The sequence below is a fragment of the Neospora caninum genome, chromosome VIII (genome assembly GCF_000208865.1).
Source record: "Neospora caninum Liverpool complete genome, chromosome VIII".
Classification (NCBI taxonomy): domain Eukaryota; phylum Apicomplexa; class Conoidasida; order Eucoccidiorida; family Sarcocystidae; genus Neospora; species Neospora caninum.
Genome location: NC_018395.1, coordinates 6254550 through 6276481, shown reverse-complemented (window position 1 = coordinate 6276481; position 21932 = coordinate 6254550). Strand labels below are relative to the sequence as shown.

At 59.1% G+C, this 21932-nt stretch overlaps 3 protein-coding genes across 3 annotated transcripts in view; 2 read left to right on the top strand and 1 right to left on the bottom strand.

The window, feature by feature from the left end:
* NCLIV_037870 (conserved hypothetical protein) overlaps positions 1-9785 on the bottom strand; it is a gene marked incomplete at both ends in the record, with an annotated part of 14261 nt that extends 4476 nt beyond the window's left edge. Inside the window, 5 exons of the mRNA XM_003883988.1 lie at positions 1123-2240; positions 2671-3361; positions 3855-4126; positions 4544-5362; positions 5643-9785. Coding sequence (XP_003884037.1) covers positions 1123-2240; positions 2671-3361; positions 3855-4126; positions 4544-5362; positions 5643-9785 — 7043 coding nt within the window. The remainder of the gene's footprint in view (positions 1-1122; positions 2241-2670; positions 3362-3854; positions 4127-4543; positions 5363-5642) is intronic.
* A 2387-nt stretch (positions 9786-12172) lies between these two features.
* On the top strand, positions 12173-13756 carry NCLIV_0378 (glycosyltransferase family 28 C-terminal domain-containing protein; the record flags this gene model as incomplete). Its single annotated transcript, XM_003883987.1, has 1 exon — positions 12173-13756. The coding sequence occupies one exon, from the start codon at positions 12173-12175 to the stop codon at positions 13754-13756; it is 1584 nt and encodes a 527-aa protein (XP_003884036.1).
* Positions 13757-14217: 461 nt separating this feature from the next.
* NCLIV_037850 (conserved hypothetical protein) lies at positions 14218-15765 on the top strand (the record flags this gene model as incomplete). Its single annotated transcript, XM_003883986.1, has 1 exon — positions 14218-15765. One exon carries the CDS (start codon positions 14218-14220, stop codon positions 15763-15765), a length of 1548 nt encoding a protein of 515 aa, XP_003884035.1.
* Positions 15766-21932: the final 6167 nt, after the last annotated feature.

Sequence of the window (21932 nt, the reverse complement as noted above, 5' to 3'; positions counted from 1 at the left end):
CGGACAGGCGACACGGAGAAGGCAGCCTGTCAGGCGTATGTGGAGACAGGGATCCAGCATCCGGCCACCGATCGAGCACCAAAAAGCGGACGCAGCAGAACAAAATGCGCAAGGAAACGGGATGGACAGCGCACCACAGAGCGGAAGGAAGAACAGACAAGGAACGCGCGAAAGACACTAGACAGCGTAGAACCCCGTGGCAGAAAAAACCCGCAACACGATTTGATATATCTACATACTGATGGGTGCAGAGAGACATCTGCCTCTTTCAGTATCTATCTATCTATCTATCTATCTATCTATCTATCTATCTATCTATCTATCTATCTATCTATCTATCTATAGCTATCTATCTATCTATCTATCTATCTATCTATCTATCTATCTATCTATCTATCTATAGCTATCTATCTATCTATCTATCTATCTATCTATCTATCTATCTATAGCTATCTATCTATCTATCTATATCTATCTATCTATCTATCTATATCTATCTATCTTTCTATCTATCTATCTATCTATCTATCTATCTATCTATCTATCTATATCTATCTATCTTTCTATCTATCTATCTATCTATCTATCTATCTATCTATCTATCTATCTATAGCTATCTATCTATCTATCTATCTATCTATCTATCTATCTATCTATCTATCTATCTATCTATCTATCTATAGCTATCTATCTATCTATCTATATCTATCTATCTATCTATATCTATCTATCTTTCTATCTATCTATCTATCTATCTATCTATCTATCTATCTATCTATCTATATCTATCTATCTTTCTATCTGTCTATCTTTCGATCTATCTATCTATGTATCTATATATATATATATATATAAATATATATATATATATATATATATTCATATCCATGCACCGCTGTGCTGTCTATTCTTTGCTGCTGGTCTCGCCGCTTGATGTCCGAACAGTGTCTACAGAAGCAAAGCAAAAAATCCAAAAGAGAAATGACTAGGTCACAGACAGGAAGGGGGTGGCGAACGCCCGCCCTCCCGTGGAGCGCGAAAAACATAGCGTTCGATGGGGACTGCAGATTGGCGTCGAATGGTCCCCGACATGCTGGCTTTTTGTGTTTCCTCGAGCCTTACCGGATGATGCAGGAGCTGTACTCTGAGCTGGCAATGCATCTCAGACAAATTCGGATCTTTTGGCCCGGAGCGATCAAGTCACGTCCGTCGCCTCCGACCTCCCTTTCTTCTCCGGTTCCGCCTCGGCGTCCACAGCCTCCTTCCCCCTCTTCTTTCTCTGTTTCGTTTCTCTGCGCCGCGGTCTCCTTCTCGAGGGTGCGCTTGGCGCACTCACTCTGGCCGCCCGCGCCTAGCCCCGGTCCGCCCTCTTCTCCGTCCTCGCCCCGTCTGCCCCCCGGCCACGCCGCGCCGAGAGCCTCCGCGACTGCGTCCTCGGAGTAGATGACTGTCCCGGCCGGTCCCAGCCCCGAGGGCTCGCATGCAGGGTGCCAGAGCACCTGGAAGTGTCTCCGCATCGCCGCCGCCTTCTCGGCCGTGGGGGCCTCGCCCTCGGGCGTCAGCAGCTCGAAGCGGAGGTCGCGCACAGGCGCCCGACCCACGTTTTCCATGTGCAGCGCGAGCAGCCGGTGTTGGCCTTCCCACACCGGCGAGTGTCGCGGGTCGCCGGTGTACAGCGGCGTCGACGCGCCCGCCGAGAATCCGCGAACGTCTCCACCCTGGTAAAAGTGACTGTTTCCCTGGAGGCCTTCGCGGGGCTTCCCGAGTGTCCAGGAGCGCGAACCAAACTCTCTATCCTCTGGAGAGAAGGCACAGGCCTCGCCACTGGGCCCGATGAAGCCCCGCCGCCGCCCCGCCCTGTTCGCGCCCCGAAACCCGCCGGACTCCAGTTGGAGCGACGGGGCCCCGTGGTAGAGCTCACTTTGCGAGCGGCGGCTGAGAAACCGCTCCTCGAAGCCCCCAGTCTCCCCGCGACCGAAACGGCGCGAGAAGGCCCACGCGTCCCCGAACCCCGGCGAGAACTCCGAGAACGCCTCCTGGCGAGCAGAGACACCCAGCGCCCCGTCGGGGCCGTTCCACATGCTGCGCCGACGCGGGAAGAGGAGCCTGGCCAGCTCCACGTCCTCGTCGCTCGAAGAAAAGAGCGGGGCCGAGTCGGCGCCCTCGACCGTCGGCTCCGAGTCCACGTCCTCGTCGTCCGAGCTCTCTGGCACAGAACGCAGGCCCCGCGGGCCATCCGCCTGAGAGACACGCCACGGAGACAAGGCCGACAAGGAGATAGCCGAGACCCGAGAACACAGGGAAAGAGTTCCGTTCTTGCATTCTTGCACGGGGAGTGTGGCGTGACTTCTCAGGGTGCACTGACATCGCGTTTGCCTGGCCCTCAGCTAACATCACCGGGTTTGTTCTCAGGTGTGAGACGCCTTCCAGGCGATTCGTGCCAGTTTCTGTGCACCCTCATTTCCGACCGCCTACGGATTGACCTGTGCAAACCTACGTCGACTGACCCCGCCTGGCTCGCGCGCTCGGCACACGCCAAAACGAATCCCGATTTTAAATGGCCGTCACGCTTACTCGGATTCACGAACATGTCTCAGGAATACAGATAGATTGCTATACATGACGATATGTGTGTATTCACAGGTGCACAAGGCGTTCGAGGATGCTTACTGTAGGGCTGAGTTTTCGATGGTAATCCTGTCTGTCATCCTGTGTGTCTCCACTCCACGTGTGCTCGAGGCTGCTCGACGAGGAACGCTTCGTCCACGGAAGGCCCAGCTTGCGAGGGCGGCCGAAGCCGCCCGTGCCTGATCGCCACAGCGACTTCGTCGGCGACTTGGAGAAGTTCATGAGCGTCAAGGAATCGGGGAAGAAACGCGCTCGGCTGTCTAGATCGGACACCGCGTCGTCGCGCTCTGCCCGTCGCTCGGATCCAAAGAGCCGACCCGCGTCCTGGGGCTCTCTTTCGGCCTCCCAGGCCCCGTTCTCTACGCCTCCAGAGGACCCGCCGCTCGCCCTAAGGCCGCCGCCGAGCGCGGTCGCACCTAGCGGCGCGGTCGAAGGCCAGGTATCGCCAGAGCCGGGGAGACACGGCGCCTCACCGGTCCCCTCGGGGGCTCCACGAGGATCTGCCGCGGTCGGGAGGGCGCCGAGGCCTTGCGTGAAGAACGTGCGACTCGTGGGGTTCTCGAAAACCTGCGGCGACCCGGACGGGAAAGCAGAAGACCCGTAGGAAGTCAAGGCGCGTTTGCGCGCAGAAAACAACCGAGACTGAGGAGATGAAGGCGCTGTGTACGCCTCAACAGACACTCGCAACAACGGGAGTTCGGCCACCACATGGACGCTCGCCGCCGCGCTGAATCTGGACAACACAGCACAGCAACAGGCACACGAATGAGAAGCCTCGAAAAAAGAGAGGGAACCCAAAGGAGGAATGCACCGGTTCAGATCTCGACCGGGTGTCTGACGGGCACCTGACAGCCTCCTAGCCAACACACAACGTGTGAGAGCGAAGAACCGATTTTTGCCTCTGAACATGCAGAAGACGCACGCGTGCAGCCAGCTGTTTTCAGCAGGACTCCACACACGGCCTCCATGTGTCCTACGCAAATATACATGTATATCTGCCTATATGTACGTTGTATATACATACATACAAATACTTTTTTATATATATGTCAGTATGAAGGGATGATCCCAATCAAACGACAACTGGAGGCACACTCCGGATCACACACATTCGGGTTTCCTTTCAAACGTTGCACGTTTTGAAGGGCGCGTACGATATGTGGGCGAGTGGTGTACAGCTCTTGTCTCTGTCCACAAGATCCCCAATGCACCCTGATTCAACGTACTTGAGTAGTCCCACGGCCTTTTCAGCAGCCTGCAAAAGCGTTTCCTCCTCGTCGACGGGTGTCTCCACTTTGTTCGCCGTGCCATGGCCGTCTTTGTTGTTTTCGAGATGTTTCCACGCGGGTGGTTCCGGTGCCTTTGCCTTGGTTGAATCCAAGAGTGCGAGGAGTCGTGGACTCTGGTGGAGAAGAAGCTGCGTACACTGCAGTTTGTTCAATGTGTACGTGAGGCCGGTGAAGAAGAGCCGGCCCTCTTCCTTCGGCAGCACGGTCACCTGAGAGGAGACAGGGACGGAAATTTCAAAAATAATTTTGACTCTTGACTTTATCTTTACATAGATTTATTGTTAGACGTACAGTCCAAAGAATTACGTTTTAAAAATATAGATCATTTAGATAGATGTGTGACAAGCGCCAGGCGTGGAGCCGAAGGCCCGCATAGAGTGGAGACGCAGAGCACGAAGCGAAGCCGGCGAAGGCGATCCGCAAATGAGGACACACGAAAAAGGCAAGAGACGGGAAACAGGGGCGGCACCAGGCGGCGACGCACAGTCAGCCACGAACGGCGAGGGAAACGCGAACCGACTGACGGAAAAGGGAAACACACGAAACACGCCCTTCGCGACTGTGGCTCGCTTTTGTCCTCGGCGTTTGTGTGTGTCTGACCCTTCTCTCAGTGTCGGCAGTCTTACCTCGAAGGTGACCTGATGCGAGGCGGACGGCGGCACAAGAACGGTGACGGGGTAAACTTCTGCATGCGCGCCGCACGTCATCACTTTCGCCTTGTCGAGCACGAGCTCAACGCCCAGGGGATTCCGCACGGAGACTTGCACGGTTCGCAGTTCCCCCTTGACCCACTGCCCCGCGACCGGCAGTTCTTCCTCGCGCCCACCTCCCTGTCCTCGCGTGCATGCGCCGCCTTCTTGCTTCTGCGAAAAGGGGTTGTACATGAGCACGGTCTTTTTCTCTTTCTTCTCCGCGTCGCCCTGTTGCCCCTGTCTCTCAGAGCTTGCCATTCGCTTCGCCCCACCGGCGGGACTTTCGGACCGAGCGCGTGGGCCAGCTGCGCGTGTGGCGTCGGTGCGTCCTCGCTCGCTCTCCGGAGGAACGGGCGACGCGAAACTGGCCTTGGAAACGGCCTCTTCCGTTTCGGAATATTCCTTGCTGAGGCAGACAGACGCATCCACCACGGGGTGGATTCGTGCCAATAGAGGCAGCGGCGGCGCGGCGCCCTTGCACATGCCGCCGAGGAAATGCAACTGCTCGTCGTGGCTGCTCCGGCCGCTGGAGCCCAACGCGCCCGCGCCCCGACCCGCCCCAGCTGTCCCCGCCGAGGGCCCCACCCCGCCGGCCGCCCCGTCCCCGCCGGCGCGCTTGCGAGAAGCCGAGCGCGCAGTCGCGTTTCTCTGCGCCTCCAGCAGCAGCTTCGCGGGCGACGGAGAGGCGCGCTTCGACACAATCGTGAGTGCGGGTGGAAGGGCCAGAGGCGTCGCTCGCCGGCCCGCGGCAGCCTGAAAAGGGATGGTGACAGCGACGCGGAAACGGAGACAGATCTGCCGCCAACACGGCGCGAGAGCGATGGGACGCAGCGCAGCGGAGGAGATCAGGACCGTCGAGCGGACGATACGTCGATCAAGAGACATGACTCGGCGGGAAAAGGTGAAAAACGGAACATCGACGGGGGTTCACTGTCGCAAGCCAAGCGAGGAAGATATAGAAAAGCCTCGTTGTCTCTCCTCTTTGGTTCCTGGCTGCCGGTCCCGGGACGTCACTAGTTCGCGGGAGACGTACCTGAATCAGCATGATGGTGCTGGCTTGGGTTTTTTGGTCGAGGACGGGGTACAAAATCTTGAGGGCCGCGCATGCGTACCAGGCGACTTTCCCCGGCTCTCCGAGGTGCTCGGTGGTGATTTTTAGCATGTGGAGAACGCGCGACTGGACGGCTGGCCACCAGACCCGCAGGCCGCCGTCGCCGAGCGCCGCGGAGACGGGCGAAGTGGGGAGGAAGAGGGCGCCGCCGGCGAAGGAGAGACTGGGGGAAGCGCCGGCCAAGCTACTCCCGCCTTCGGTGAATCGCACCCGGCGCTGGTGCTGGCCGAGGAAGTCGAGAGACGCCGGCGAGCTGACAGGGAACGGAGGGCGAGGCGGGTAGAAGAAGGGACGATCGAGCGGGCCAGCGCGCGAGGGCAGCGGCGGCGGAGATGCATAGCACCACGGCGAGGAGCCACTCACGGAGCCCGGGGTGAAGTGCTGCTGACGCAGCGTCTGTCGGAGGCGCAGCAGCGTGATCGCAAAGTTGAAGTCTTCCGGGGAAAGCGCGAACGCCGAGAGGCGGGGGTCACGGCGCCCGAACTCAGCTGGGCTGGCGGTCTGCCGGCCAGCCCAGCTGAGTTCGGGCGCCGGAAGGCCAGAGGGAGTTTTGCTCCGCACGCCCAACGCAGCGACCGCAGACGACAGCAGCGACGGCTTTCCGGCTGAAGACGAGGGGAGAGTGAATCGCGATGAAGCCGAGTGTGCAAACATCGGCGAGTCCATGGCAGAGGCCAGGGAGACGTCTGCCAGGAGATCCCAGTCGACGATCCCGGGTCGGGAGGCTTTCCCGTCGGCCTCGGTCTTTGCTCGCTGTCTCTGTTCAGCCTCCGCTTCGCCAGAAAACTGCGCCTCGGCCCCTGGATCGCGCCTTCTGCCGTCGGCGTCCTCTCGCAGAGCGGTGTCCCCGTCTGCTAGCTCACGCAGTCTCCACTCTCGCTGCCGCTCTCGCCGCAGCGCGTCGACAATGTTGGCGAGGGACACGGCAGTCGACTGCCTCGTCAGGCCTCCTCCCCGGAGAGTCACGAGTTGGGAGTTGAGCGACAGGAGCGGCGCGGTCGGCGGGAGCGAGACCGCCGCGAGAAGCGCAGGTTTGGCGTTCGGCACTGCGAGCGGGTGCACGTGGTCGGTGGGCGGCAACTCGAGCAGAGCAAGGTGGTACCAGGGCGCGGTGAGGGCAGCGGCGTAGTGGGCGGCACTCCATTTCTTGGCTTCCAGAAGAGCCATGCAGACCCGATGGAGAAGAAAGGCGAGTTTGCGGAAGGCGCCAATCGAGCTGCAGAGCGCGGCGAGCGACGCCAAGCAGGTGACAAAGTCCTGGACCTCGAGCCGCTTCGCTTTCTCCGCGGCGCTGCTGATCAGCTGCAGAGTCTCGGTCTTGGTCCCGAAACGGGCCACCAGGCGACAGAGGAGCAAGGTCGTCGACGCGTTCCACAGCGCGCATCCCGGATGGCAGTTGTACAGCTGGGCGGCGTCTCGCAACTTTAGGCACGCCGCTTCGTAGGCGGACTGAATGAGAGCCGCAGTCGCCGAGACGAGCTGTGGCGAGGCCAAGAGCCCCTGCGGGAAGAACCCGTCGGCCTCGTCCAGAAGCCGGTCCTCGTCTCCGCCCCAGCGAGGCTTCCGAGCCGCGAGCGCTCCCTCGCTCACGTGCTGACCACCGTCGCAGTCCGCAGGCGGCGCGCCCCGCGTCTCCTCCGACTTCACTCTCGAGCCCTCAGCGTCGCGATGGCCGTTCGGGCCTGCGGCGCCGCCGTCCTGCCCCGCCGGACCAGGCGTCGCCCCGCCGCTCGGGTTCCGCGCGCTGTACACGGTTTTGATCGACCAGGCGCTCGCACTGGTCCCGCTGTGGCTGTCGCCGCTTGCTCCTGAACTCCCGCCGCCCCGGTCGGCGTTTCCGAGGGCGGAAGCCCCGGGCGGCGCTGCGCCGGCTGAGGCCGCGCCGCTCTGAGCAGCTGAGAAATAGAAGTGCGCTCCCGATGAGGAGACGCCTTTCTCATCTCTGGAATTCACCGCTGCGCTGCTGCCGCCTCCGCCCCCCGGCAGGAAGGAGGGGAACGGGAGACCGCCGGCGCCGACCAGCCCGACGCCGGCGGTCCCCAGGCTCCCGCCTACGGACGAGGCCGTCGCGGCATGAGTCCGGCGGCTGATACACTGTGTGAGGATCGCCTCGATGGCAGGTGGGAACGAAATGAGAGCTTCTGAGGCGGGCGAGTGGGCGTCTCCATCGCTGTGTCCTGTCCCCGCGTCAAAGTTCCACCACGACGTTTTGGCGCCGGACGACACGGACCCGGAGGAGTCTTGACCCCCCGAGGCCCCGCCCCACGAGCCGCCGGCGCCTCCACCGCCGTGGACGCTCGCACTGCCGCCCGTCACGGTCTCCGTGCCCGATGCGTCATCCGGCGGGGCGGGAGCCGAGCCGTTCTGGCCGCGCGACCGCGCGTTCGGCGCCCCGTCGTCTGCGCCTCTCGGTCCCGAATCTCGGTCGCCGTGGGCGGATTGCGGTGGGGTCTTGCCGTACGCCTCGAGTTGAAACAGCGCACTCCGGAGGAAGGCGTAAAGCGCTGCGGCCTGGCCCTCGAGAGCCGCTGCCTGCCAGACAGTGTCGCCCTGGACGCGACATGCCTCCGCGGCCTGTACATACAGCGCGGCGGCCGACGCGGGGGCGCCGCCCAGAAGGAGGACGTCTCCCACTTGCTTCTGGAGCCGCGCAGGCAAGAGGCGGAGGAGGGCGGCGGAGGCAGACGACGCGCCGAGAGGAAACGGAGATCTTCTTGGTGAGGCGGCGGGAGAAAGCAACTGCGCAGACGCCCCGGAAAGGGGTAGGGGCTGCACGGCCTGCTGGGCACCAGCCGTCTGAAAGGCTGAAGCGGGCGGCGCCCCAGCCCCGCTGACGCCTCTCGGCGAAGATGAAGCCACCGAGGCCGAGCAGCTTGTCGAAAGAGAGAGAAGCCCTCCTGCGCTCCACGACCCGCCTTCCGGGTGGAGGGGACTGTCGAGGGGGGTCAGCAACGGGGGACAGCGGTCGGGAGCCCGGAGAGTGAGGGCGCCCAGTTGTTTCAGCAGACAGAGGAAGAAGTCCTCTTTCGCCGCTGTGAAGAGCGAGGGAGAGGAGATAGTGGAGAGAACAGGGTGCGAGCCCGAGACGGGCGGAGGGAAGTAGACAATGTGTTCGTCGCACGGCTGCGGAGGCACAGAGGACACAAAGGGCGAAGAGAAAGGAAAGGAAGATCCGTACGCAGCGCCGCTCTCGCCGAGGTTCTCCCCCGGCGTCTGGGTACCCAGTCCACCCTCCTCGCCTTCCTGTCCCTCTGTCCAACCAGGCGACGAGAGCTGAGACGCCACGGAGTCTCCGTGCGGCACGACAAACAAGCGGTGAACCAGGACTGAGGGGTAGTCCTCTTCGAGCACTTTGCGGAAAACGTCGTATTCTCGCCGCACAGCCGCCACGGCTGCATGTGCGGCGGCCTTCGCAGCTCGCAACCGCGCTTCTTTCTTCGCGTCCTGCGGCTTCCTGGGACTCCGCCCAGCGCCGGTGTCCCCGACGGCTCCGGACTTCCTGCAACGAGCCTGCCGCTCGCCGCCCTCCGCGCCTTCACCCTCTCCCGCCTCGGCGTCTCCATGCTGCGCGTCGCCGCCTTCTGTATCTTCTGTCTCCGCGGCGCTCGCTGCGGCCGCAGCCGCTGCCTCGTAGGCGGGGAAGGGCGAGGCCGAGATCGCGATGGCTGCCAGGATCTGCCGATGCATGTGCAGATCGGCCCACTCGCTGAGGACATACTGCGGCGTTTGGAAAGTGCAGTGGATGCACGAGGCGGCGGCGGCGAGTTGCTGCGATGGCGATCCACACGCGCCGCCGCGGCTGCCGGGCACCGCGGGGCCTCTTCCGTCTTTTCCGCGGGCCGAAGCCGACTGGGAGGCACCCGAGGCGACGCCGGAGACAAAGGGCTGGAGATACGGGTCGTGGGGCGACAGCGGAAGGGAAGAGAGCGAGACAGAGGAGAAGGCCGCGATGAGGGCCGAGGCCTCTCGCGCAAAGACTTCCGGCGGCGTGCCGTCGGTCGGCAGGAGGAGAACGCGGATGCGGGAGTAGTCCGCGAGATCTGTATCCGGCGGCAGCAGGGACATGATGGCGAGGAAGAGCGACACCGACAGACACACAGAGCGAGAAGGGAGAAACGCTGCCCTGTGTCGCCTTGCCGGGTTCCAGAAGGAACTCTGGCGAGAAAGAAGTGGGGCACTCTCTATTGGTCGACCTCTCTGTACGGGAAACCTGGAAAACAAAATGCCTACACCACGGGAGAGACTCAGACCGAGCGCGGACCCAGGGAGCGTTAGGAGATGCACGCGGGCCAGCAGTCTCACTGCCTCACCCTCGCTGGGCTCGACAGACTCTACATCATTCAAAGGAGACTATCATCCCGATCTGCTTGGCGCCCTCGGGTTTGCTCCTGGTGGCGTTCTCGCGAACGAAGGGCCCGGTTTCTGCCGATCGCTTCCTGTCTTGGCGACTTTCCCTCTCGAGCTGTCGCGCGCTGCCTGGCCGTTCGCCTCCTGGGGGCAGGGCGTCCAGAGGATGACGAAGGCTAACCACGGCGGCGAAAGAAGAAATCGGAACCGCGGAAGAAGGGGAAAGTAGGAAGAGCCCCGTCGGGCGAGGACAGTTCGTCTCGTTGCTTGTCTTGACAGAGAAAGCGCCTTCGGCCAGCGAGCGATGTGGAGACGAAGGCCAAGTGCACACAACGCGCGTTCGAGAAGTTCCTGCGCAACTCTCACACAGACTGCGTGAGGGGTTTGGTTCTAGCTGTGGCTGTGCAGCACGAGAAAGCCCCTGGGGAACAGGGAAATCCAAAACAGGCGGATCGTGCTGGAAGGATCACCAGCGAACAGGGCCTGGCAAGGCGCCGAACATAGCCTCCTTCTGGCCCCTATGGCGATCGAGACGTCACGATGAAGACAGGCGAGGGGAAGAAGGTAGGAAACTGGCGAACTGTATCGAGACAAGATGACGGAAGGCATGCCGCAGAAGCACCGCGAAAAAGTCAGGGGGACAAAAAGGAGCCTGGCGCCAGAGTGTCTGTCGCTCGGACCTCGACCATCTCTGACGTTTAGAGTTCGTCTTCCTTTTTTCGAAAGAAAAGCGGGCTTTCAAAAAGCAAAGGGACGGCCCCCTTGTCCGGGTCACTTCCGTGAGTGGCCGCGGGCGACGGAACTCCGCCGACCTGCGTATGGGAGCGGGAGGCAGCGGCAGGGAAACGAGGAACCGGAACGGCGAACAGAGCACGGGTGTCAGCTGTACATACAGCTGAAAAGAAGGGGGAAGAAGTGAGGAAGATGCAGGGGACGCACATCCTTCAAGAGTGTCGAGATGTCCTCAATGGGGAGAAACGAAGAAGGCCGGGAAGAGAACGACCGAGCATGAAGCGAAGAGAATTGGAGACAGCCCAGTGGTGGGAGTGTCGGGCTAGAGCCACTCTCTGCAGTGCCTCCGCCCCTTTAAAAGGTTTCGACCGAGTCTTTCCTCGCGTTTTCTTTTCTGTCTTGCGACAGCGGTAAGCCCAGTCTGGGAGAGCAAAAAATAGACAGCGAAAACAGAAGGACAGCCACCGCTGTTTCTAAATCGCGTGTCCCCCCCTCGTTTTCTCCTTTTCTCTCTTGAGCCGCGCTGCATGTGCCTTGCGGCGTTCGTCCACCAGCGTGACCCGCGAGAACCACGGGCGTTGTCTTGCGTTCTTCTTCTGCCGCACTTCTTCTTCCAGCAAACCAAGGCGGAGTTCCTCCGCTCGGGACCCGCCTTTTTCCTGTTTCGCGAATTCCGAAACGAACGGAGAGCCGGCAGAGCCAACCCGGCGAAAGTTTCGCAGGCCTCGAAAAGGCGAACGGGCACATCGTCCGCCATAGACGGGGTGGACGACGCTTTTCCTTGAAACCAGAGAAAAATCGAGATTGGCATCCAAGGCAGTCACTTTCAATCTCATTTGAGGAACGTGTGTCACAATTCCCTGCCGACTCTCAAGAGTCTGGAGACCTTCGCCTCCGCTCACCGTTTCCCGGACTGGGCCCTCAGAGCAGAGAGTTGTGATCAATTTTGCCTGCCGATCTCGCTCTTTCGCGGCTTACTGCTGCCGATGCATTCTTCCTTTCGCGCGGTCGTCGTCCCTCGGAATCGCCCTCGTCTCCTCTTCGCAGTCTCCATTTTCCGTTCCCTTTCGTCTACCGATCGCCTCTGTGTTTCCTATCTTGTCGCTCCCGTTGCCTGAAGAGAGCAAACCGCACGATCACTCGGAGCTCTCTCTCCCCGTGGGGTTGCCTTCCGTTGCGTCTCGTGTTCGCGCCCTGTCCCGTAAGAACGCCGGCAGCACCTGTACACGTTGCATTCTCTTTCTTTTGCCGAGCAACATAGGTTCAAAGTTCCGCGACATTCGGCATCCACTGCTAAAAAGTCTGCATCGCTCAAAACGCGCCGTGCTGTTCTGCGAGGGCAGTCAGGCAAGTCGGGGAAAAGACGGAGCAGCATGAAGGCGCCTTTCCCGAACCTGGCTGAGGCTGCGGCACCGACGTCTTCCACTCCCCCGAGTCTTCCTTCATCTTCCCCGCAAACTCGGTCAGGCGCTTCCGCTGCCTGTCTCTCGCTGTCGCCCCGAAAGTTTGTCCCAGAGCGCGTCTTCGTGACCGTGGGGACGACTTCCTTTGACGAGCTCATCGCCGCAGTTCTCGAGCCTTCCTTTCTTCTGCTCCTTCTCTCGCTCGGATGCCAGCATCTTGTTCTCCAAATCGGCAGAGGGACACTCCCTGCGCGTCCTCCGCTTTCCGTCCCTCGCGCGTCTGCCTCTCCGTCTCCTGCCCTGATTCCTTGCTCATCTTGTGGCGCGCGGCCGACGCCGTCCGATCCGTCCGCCCTGCCGTCTCCTGCCGACACTGCATGTGAGATAAAACATCCGAACTCGAGAAAAGAAGGCGCAGCAAGAGAGGGACAAGGCGACAGACAAAACGACGAGGAAGGCGACGGAGAAGCGAGGGCGGAGGGAGAGCACACGAAACGGCGTCGGGAAGCAGAGGCCGACGCACCTCGTTGCTCTTGCTCGAGGTTGCCCGTGTCGGCGGCCACCTGGTGTGGAGACGAAAACTCTGGAAGCTGCGGGGTTTCGTTTTCCGACCTTCTCTCCCACCCTGTACACCCCGTCCAACCCGAGGTGGGCACCTCTCTCCAGTCGCCTGCCTCTCCGCGTCTCCCTTCGGATCTGCCTCCTCGCTCGGCCTCCGAAGCCTCCTCGCGCTCTCTGCTGATCTCCTTCTTCCGCTTTTTGCCTTCGCTGGAGGCTGAACTGGCCGCTGCGTCTCTTGTCATTTCGCACTGCGGAGCAGGGACAGTGTTCCAAGCACTCCGGCTCCGCAAGCGGCTCGTCGCCGTCGTCAACGCTTCTCTCATGAATAACCACCAACTGGAGCTCGGTCGCGAGCTCGAGAGAAGGGCCCACTGTCTCCTGGTCTCCTCTCTGCCCCGCGGCCAGGCGAAACTTCCGAGATCGGCACACGGATCTCCCCTGCCTGTGCGCGGCAAAGAGACAGACAGACAGGCAGAGGAAGCGGCGGCTGGCCAAAATCATGAATTGCACACGCGAGTCAAGGACATCTGTCTGGCTGTGTGGTCGGCTGAGTCCCCGTCGCGGGCTGACCCTCTCGCTTCCAGTTCATCGTCCACGGCAGAAAGCACACATCCGCGTCAGAGAGGCGAGCGAAGCGGGGCGGGGAGCGCAGACGACGAGCCCCGCTGGAGCTTCAGAAGTTTTTTAAGTTTCCTGTGGCCTCGAAGCAGACAGGGACACAGCGCAGGAGGCGGGCAAAAACAGCACGGACGAGAGGAGAAAAAAAAACACGCGGAGGCAGGTGTCTCCGTCAGCAGAGGGGAGAGTCAGGACAGAGGACGGGAAGCACTCGCCGGGGAAGACGAACCCTCGGACTGGTCAAAGCCGCTGCGGCTCGTCCCTCTCCCTCCTGCAGATTTGAGTGGTTTCTACGCTGCCGTAGAAGACGCTGTGGGGCTTCACCCTGTGTATGGAGACGGCCAGGAGGCAGGGAATACAGCCGAGCGCGAATGAACAAACAGCCGAGAGGGACTTTGGTAAAATTCGAGTGCTGCTGTGGATGCATGGGCCACGCGGCGAAGGCGCTGCTTGCGTGTGCTTCCGCGAATGTCTGTGAAATTGCACACGTGAGTCGATGCGTCGGGCTACCCTTTTTTTGTTACCCTTGATGTCGGAAAAGGAGCACCTTCGTAGGCGCAAATTAGCAAGCGAGAAAACGTAATTTCAAGTCGGTGTCTGTTTGCGCTTGTTTCGTTCTCGCCTCTGCTCCCTCCATCCCTCCCGTGGCGTTTCGGTTCTTTCCTTCTCTCCGAAGCTCTTGCTGTTGCGTCGCTGTCGCCTTTTCCTTTTTGCCATCACCCCCAGTCGTTGCGGGTGGCTTTCGCCTTCATCCCGGCCTTGTTCGTGTCGGGCGTTCCCCCTCTCTGTCTTTGTCTTCCTGTGTGAGAATCGCTGTCTTTCTCTGTGTCGCCGATATGAGAGTTGCGCCGCTTCTCACTTTGCGGGGCTGCAGTCCCGAGGCATCCCAGGGGGCTGCCGTGGGGGCGGCTGCCTTCCTGGCGCCTTCGCGCCTGGCTGTAGGCGACACCGAGGGGAGAGTGTCTGTTTTGGACCTCGACACCAGACGGCCGTGTCTCGTTCTTCCTCCTTCGGACAAGGCCAGCGGAAGTCCCACGGACCCGGCAGCCAGGCGCGCGTCTCTCTCTTCTGCCTTGTCGTCTTCCTCCTGGTCTCCGTCCCCCGTCTTGCTTCTTGAGGCTCTCGGCGGCCGCACGTTGGAGTCGCCTGTTGGTGCACGTCTACCCACAAAGCGATGCGATGGCGAGGACACAGGTGTGGGAGGCGGAGTGACAGGCGTGGACAAACTGCTGGCTCACCAGCGGTCTTCCGCTGTGACCCTGTGGGACTTGGAGGCGCTGCGAGAGGAGCAGAGCTTCCGGACGGGATCCTTCTCGTTTTGTCGTCTTGCGGTCCTTGGCGATCCTCACAGCGGGGCCGAAGAGGCAGAGAAGGCAACGAGCGACTGCCAGAGAGAGGGCCCAGCGGAATGTCCGAGCGAAGACTGCGGAGCGGAATCCCTTTCCAGCTCCTCCACTTTGTCGCCTTCCGAGACGTCCTCACTGACTGCGGCGTTTTCCTCCTGTCTCGCGTCTCCGCCGCGCGCTCCGCCGCCTTGGCCCCAGTCTGCCGCCTCGACGGCTTCTCCCAGGCTCCCGCTCCTCGCCTGTCCGGTCGCTGAGGCTGAGGCGATTGGCATCTTCGATCTCCGCGCGCGCCAGCAAACAGCCGTTGCGCGGCCTGCGCTTCTCCTCAAAAGGTCCCCCTTCGCCTCTCGAACTTCCGTCCCCAGCCTGCCTTGGGGGATGGTCCAGGCGATAGCCCACGTCCCGAAGCTAGCGTCGCCCCACATTGTCGCCGCGTATGAGCGCCCCTGCGTGGCGCTTTGGGATCTCCGCCAGTCTCGCGCGCCTCTCTCTTCAGCGCCGCTTTCTTCTCGGGACGCGTCCCCTCCCTCTGCGCTGACTGTGCACCGCAACCAGTGCTGGGTAGGCTGTTTTGACGGCGAGCTCTCTGTCCTAAAGATCCGCAAGTCCGGTGACCTCCACCTGCAAACGACTCTCCATCTCTTTCCCGAGAAGAACCCAACGGGCCTTGGCTCCGTGTCTCTCGCCTCCACGAAGCTCTCTGCGCCCAGTCTCCCGCACCCTGAAGGCGACTTGGCGCGCTCGCGGCTACTGCTTTCTGCGGCCTTCCGGCCCGACGGCGCCGTTGTCGCGGTCGGCGCGAGTGACGGGGGCGTGCGTCTCTTCGAGGCAAAAAGCGCGCGGTGTCTGGGGACCTTGGAGGCCTCGAGGGGGTCGGCGAGCCAGGGCGACACGGCAGGCACAGCGAGCGTCATAGCCTGGTGTCCCCGCAGCGGCGTGCTCGCCTCCGGAGGGGGTGTCGGGGGCCGCATTGCTTTGTGGGGACTCTACACGGAGACCTTTCGATCCGCCGAAAGCGCGGCGACACAGGCTCAGTAAAGAGACAGACGGAACGCTGCATGCATGTCAACCCCGGGGATGAGACCTCAACGGGCACGAATTCGAGACTCGTGTCTTCCACGCAGCTGTGAACTGGAAATTCGAAGGACAGACTTTTGGAGCTTTCACTAGGTTGAGAGGATGCGTGGTTCAGTGTATAGGTTGCCTCGGTTGCAATGAAGCGTTCAAGTGGTTCGCGGGAACTGTCATCGTGTGTGAGCTCTTTTTTTCCTCGCGACCCATATTGACTGATTGGCTTCGTGCCTCATCTTTCTCTGCATGTCTGCCTCACAGCTCGCCGCGCGTTTGCCAGCAGCTGCCCTGCCGGTATTTATGTTTCTCTTTCACCCAGACGACACCGCCGGTTCGCAACAGTTTCAACAGGACCCTGCAGCTCAGGCGCCTGTGCTGGATTCAGAGAGCGACAGCTAGTGCAACGGCTGGAATAGCGACACTCTAAGGAATCTTAGTTGGAGCGTCGCCGGGACGCCATCGAATGGTGCACAGCTGGTGAACGGCCGCCTTGGGCGGAGATGCCGCCGGTCAACAGGCCCGGGTGACAGGCATGCTCCATATTTGAGAGGGGCAACACGAGAACGCTAAAGCGTCTAGCTGCGGCAGCTAATAGTTGACCATTTTGGACGCCTGCGGAGGAACCTAGGTTACCAGTGCTAGTCAAGACGAATCAGAGAGAGCTAAACGGGGCAAGGTCCGCGGAACTCGGCTCCCGGGCCATCCAGAGACAGTACATGGTGATTTTTCTGCAAAAGTAAAACTGACGCGTTTTGTGAAAAATCTCTTAGCAGCAGCAGTAGCTGCTTGGCGGTAAGGCACATCCACGAAACGCAAAGAAGCAACTGCAACGTCTGAAACAGTAGAGATGGAATGCACCTCTTGCCTAGACATTCACGCGATCTAGTCAATGTACACGGCTGTTCCACGCGTGTCTGTCACACGCTCATCGACTCGCATTCACATGTAAAGTCTGCTCAAGAGAGAGGCTCCGACCAGCTGTTTGCTTCCACACAGAGGGCATTGGACGCGCCACTGTGCACCACTGCTGTATATCATGTTGGTCTTCTCCTTCATGGCCTCTTCCACAACGTGTTGGAAAGATTCCGCGCTGACAAAGTGACCACAGACTGGAAGCTTCACGGAAGGTTCACGCGAGCAAGCACGGACACCCTGCCACATTTCTGGGCTCCGGAGAGGAGACTCCCCTCGGCATTCGAGGGCCATCAGCCTGAGCTGCACTGGGTTCTGCGAGCGTGTCCGTGAAGTGTGCGGTCCCCTCAGAAGTTAGGGAGACGTCTTGCGAATCTGACAGCTCCCGTAGAAGACTCCGCTGCCACTCTACCAGCGTGGGGGAGTTCAGAGGCTCGCCTTGATCATGGAATTGCTGTCCGCTGGCGCAGCGGCATACACGAATTCGGCCGTGGGCGACACTGTTGGAGGCCTTAAGATACCATTTAAGGACTTGTCCGATGGATGGCGCGCGAAGGAGCTGTAGACACAGGAAGGCAACGCAGAGCTGATACGTTGCTTGCGCACTGTTTTACTCTACTGAGAGACATGAGCACGGAACGACACACTAGAGAAAACGCCTACGCGGACCCCAATTATGCGGGGCAGCGGTGGTTAGCGGGGTGATGCAGGGAACGTTCCACGCTTCTCTGTACCAGTCCGTACCTCGAGTTTCACCTTCATGGCCCCGTTACACGAGTCGCACAAAGGGAAGATACTGCTGTCCTCGCCTAGTGGAAGTACAGAGTCCTTTTTGACAGGCGTCTCGGCGGTTCGAGCCGTGTCCTCCGCGACGGACTGTAGCCCTGGGCACGCGGGTTGTTCCTGCACACGCAGTCGTCAGCAAGCCACCATGACCACGCTTCAGCGCACGACCCTACATGATCCAGGAGCCGCACAATGAATGACGTTTAGCCACTCCCGCCCCCGCGACAACGGAAGCTCTCGTACCGCTCTGACTGTCCGCCCTGGAACCCCGTCCAGGCACTCTCTCAGTGAGCCGCGCGCCCTCACGGAAGACACATTCACTATTTCACCAGCGCAGATTATCTAGCAGGCACGAGTCGCTCTTTACAGCATCTGGCCGGAAGCGTTCTGGAAACCGTTGTACTTGGCCTTCTACTGTTTCCCTGTTCTTCAGAAGCCTGCTGTCTCGGCTCACGCTCCTCGCTGTGAGGAAGTAATTTCTCTGTGTATACCTGTGAGGCTGGCGCCTCCCCCGAGTGTTCAACCGGTAGCTTTGGCAATGGCAGGAACCTCCCAACGCGCTTTGCCAGTCGGGTATCCGTTGCATTCAACACCTTTTTGCGGTTGGAACCAGGAGCTGGCGTAGCGGCATGAAAACTAAGCGGTCCATCATCGACATCGAGAGGGAGTGGAATATCGCCTAAATGAGGCGGAGCCTGCAGGAAAGTAAACGAACTGCCTCGGATCCGCTTCGTAGAAATCAACCTGTTTGAAGCCGTGGGAATGCTGCCTCTCGATCTACCTTCATCAGTGGCAAGGATTCTTCTGGTCTTAGCGCAGAACCAACATGGTAGCACGAGCAGGTCCAGCTCCGCCTGCCGTAAAAAGTCCTGTTCGCGGCTGTACGTCACAGATGTCCTGAGGCGGCGTCTTCGCATCCTCCCACGTTCGCTGTGGCTCTTTGCTGCTTTATCGGGTTTCGGTGCACTCGCCTGATGACCAGCCTGAAAGAACAACACCCAAAGCATTTGACGCTCTTTTTGTCCGCCTGTACGTCTCCACAAGGCACCCCGCCCCCGTCGTCGAACCCAAGTAAAATAACCCCAGAGGTATTGTGTAGAGAGAAGTACGGAGACTTGAAGAACGAAACGAAAACCATCCTTCAGTGTAAACCGGGAAGCAGTAAGAAACGCGTCGAGTTGCGGTGCTGGGGCGCTTTCCAGTGCGGTCACCTACTTGCACGTTTGCGAACTCGCCAGCTGCGTATGACCGTGAATCCGGGGTGGATTCAATCCCGCAACACCCCTTCCATACCCCTTCGATGGGCCATGCAAAACAAGAAAAAACCATTTTATTTGCTGAAGAGAAAAAGGGCGATCCCCAAGGAGGTTGCAAATCATAGGAACACCAAGGAAATGGTCACATATCTAAAAATGAATGTCTTCAAGGGGGGCAAGACGAGCTCGACTGGACACTGGCGGCGTTCAGCACAAAAAGATGAAACGACGGCTAGGCTACCCTGGTAGTGTCTGTATTGGGCTGAGAGCGGTCGGCACCCCACGAACACGTGGCTGATCTGACTTGTCATTTCCAGCATTCAGACATATCCGTCACACGTTCAATCTTTTTGGGGACCGTTTTTCTGTGGATCCAGGGATTATCGTCACCGGGAGTCCCTCTAAGTCTGGTGGATTGACAGCGGTTACCTGTTGGACCCGGACTAGTTTCAGACTCGTGTAGCGTTCTTCTAAGCGGTTTAGGGCGCATTGCCCGAGTTAGAACAGTTTCTGCTGCGCTCTCGACGGGAAAGCCGAGCGCTGCGACCCGTGCAATATCGAGCAACCTTTTGTGCAAAGGCGCACATCGTACACCATTTCGAGGCGTGCAGCACTACATTCCAGATGCAAGGCATTCTGTTTTTCTACGCTCCGACGGAAAACCGAGCACGAGCCTGTTGATTAAGGACAGTACACCTGTGTCTACATAGAACCGCTATGCGGATTCGAAGCACCTGACGCAGCGATATGAGCGGATAGAGTTGCGTGTACGACCTACGCTTGTGCAGAACCGTTCGAGAGTTACGGTTTACGGTTCTCAGTTACAATTGACGGTTTTGCGCTGAGGGAAGAAGCAGGCAAGAGGGGAAAGCAGCACCGCATCGTTAATCCATGAGTCGCAGAGGGGTTGCTGGAGTTGGTCTCCCAGAAGTTCGTTCCCCTTGTCTCTGTGTCGCCTCCGAACTCAAAGGAGTACCAGCAGATCATCGACTTCCGTGCTTGGGCTAATAAAAAAGAGAGGCCCCGGTACGTTTGATTGTTCGTAGTAGTACTCGATGATTCCCCGTGCGCCAGTGATGTTTCTTTTCTGCTATTGTGTTGCCAGAATTCAAGGTGCAGAGTTTTACATTTACGCACACCCTCAAATACCGCTTTTGAAAATCGACTTCACCCAGGTGTGCGATGCTAGACTCTTAGTTGGAGATCCGTCCATCTTACTTTCATGTGTCCCTCTCAAAGACATGCTTTCTGGTTTTCTGCAGGAAAAGATCATATTCCCGATCGGTGCCGAATGTTCCGCCAGGCATGTCGATGTGAAGCCGCCAATGTTCCACAACAGAGTTTCGTGCGACCGAAAAGCTGTAGTTCGGTCCCCGGAAAAAGCGTCTAACTTTCAGACGTACGTTCAGTTGATCCGGCAAGAGCAGATCTTCCAATACAAGATTGGTACTCAAAAGCCCGGGAGTGTGTCGCTACCTAAAAGACGTTGAACACCACTTCGCACAGTCTCCTCTGAGCCATCGCAATCTGTTTGCTTGCCGTTGTACGTTTGCCCGATTGTCAACAGTGTGCGCCGTTCTTATATTCGGGGCAGGGTGCAGGAAGGGACATCCGCAGCCCCAAGAGAAACCTATTGTGTCTCTCTCTGTAGGCACCGCTTCTGCGTTTGTGGAAAAGTTGCCCCGGGCTCTGAGGAAAAAGGCAAACTTCCCTGTATTTCGCCTGCCCTGTCGTCTCATGTTTGTTCTTGGCTGTATGAGGTCTATCCAGCTCTCTCCTTACGCTTCGTGATACTTCTCTCACCTATTCGGGCGCCCGCCAAGCCCCCCCGTCTTTTCCTTGCATGAAAGCTACGCCAAGCAGAGTTGATTTCCTCTGAAACGTTTGCCATATATATCTCAAGTCTCTTTATTTTCGAGTGTGTGACCCTCTTTCCCCTTCATTTCCGTACTTTTCCCTTCAATTTACTCAGCAGTTCTTTGAGCCGACAAGAGCGAGACGGGTTCGAAAGTCGCACAACGGGACCGACGGTGCCGGCCTCCGTTTTTGCATGCATCTACGAGACGAGAGCCAGCAGAGGACCACGTAGAGAGCATCTCTCTCGGCTCTGAAAGTGAGTCTCCCTTCTTCTCGTCCACTTTCATCTGGTCTGCCTCTCTTGCTGCCGTCTCATCCATTGTTCCAGACGGCTATCGCCTGGGCAAGAAATTCAGCCTCAGGGCAGTCTTGTTAAAGGGGAGTGCACTGCCGACATATCTGCCTTTTCACCCCGTTGTTTTTTTCTAACCTGCGCACACTGCGTATCTGTTTCGCTCCTCTTTCGTGATTTCGTCTTCCATTCTTTGTCTCGTTCGTCTTGTCCTCTCCCAGAGGAGGTTGCCTCGGGAAACTGCCCTCGTAACGCGTGCAAGTTTTCGTTGGCCCGCTAGGGCAAAACAGACACTGCAGCGGAGAGAAAACACGACACCTAGGAAAACTGAAAGGCAGGCCGAGGCAGATGTGGGGCTCATTTCTGTCTCTCCCTTGTAGACTTCCTCGTGCCCATCCGCAGCGCAGACCGGAGGCAGTCACGCAGTCACGGCCGAGGACACGCGACGGCCGTGGAGGCCTCTGAACGAGAGCGAGGACGAGGGGAGAGCATTTGCTAATACTAAGTGGCGTTCGAGTCCAAAGATCTGTTGATTCTTCAACGAACGTCTTCGCAAGTCATCGATAACGTTTCAAAGGCTTTTGCGTCCTTAGTTGAACAACACCGTCTTTGAAGCTTACGCACTTTCACGCCGTGTTTTTTCATGCCACTGAAATATCTCTGTCCTCGCCTTTCTCGACACACAGAGGCGACCCCACATCGATTTGCGAGTGATCGGCATGCGCTTTTGTTGATGAGCCGTTTCCAAACTACGGGTGATTAACCAGGAGACATGAAGCCGGCCGACCTCCTTCAGTGAAAAGGCTTAGGCCTCCCTGCGACCGATTTCGCTGGTAACGGGAGAGGATGCGCCACACAGCATTGGACGCCAGGAGACGGAGGCAAATGCGACAGGCAGTGCAGGCGCCTAAAGAGCGTTTTCTTGCCGTAACCGAGTTGTCCTCTGTAATAGTATTAAAAACAAACTGTCCGTTTGACAGTCATCTCCACCCTCTTTCGCTGTTTCTTGCCCGCCATTCTTTCTTGTCAAT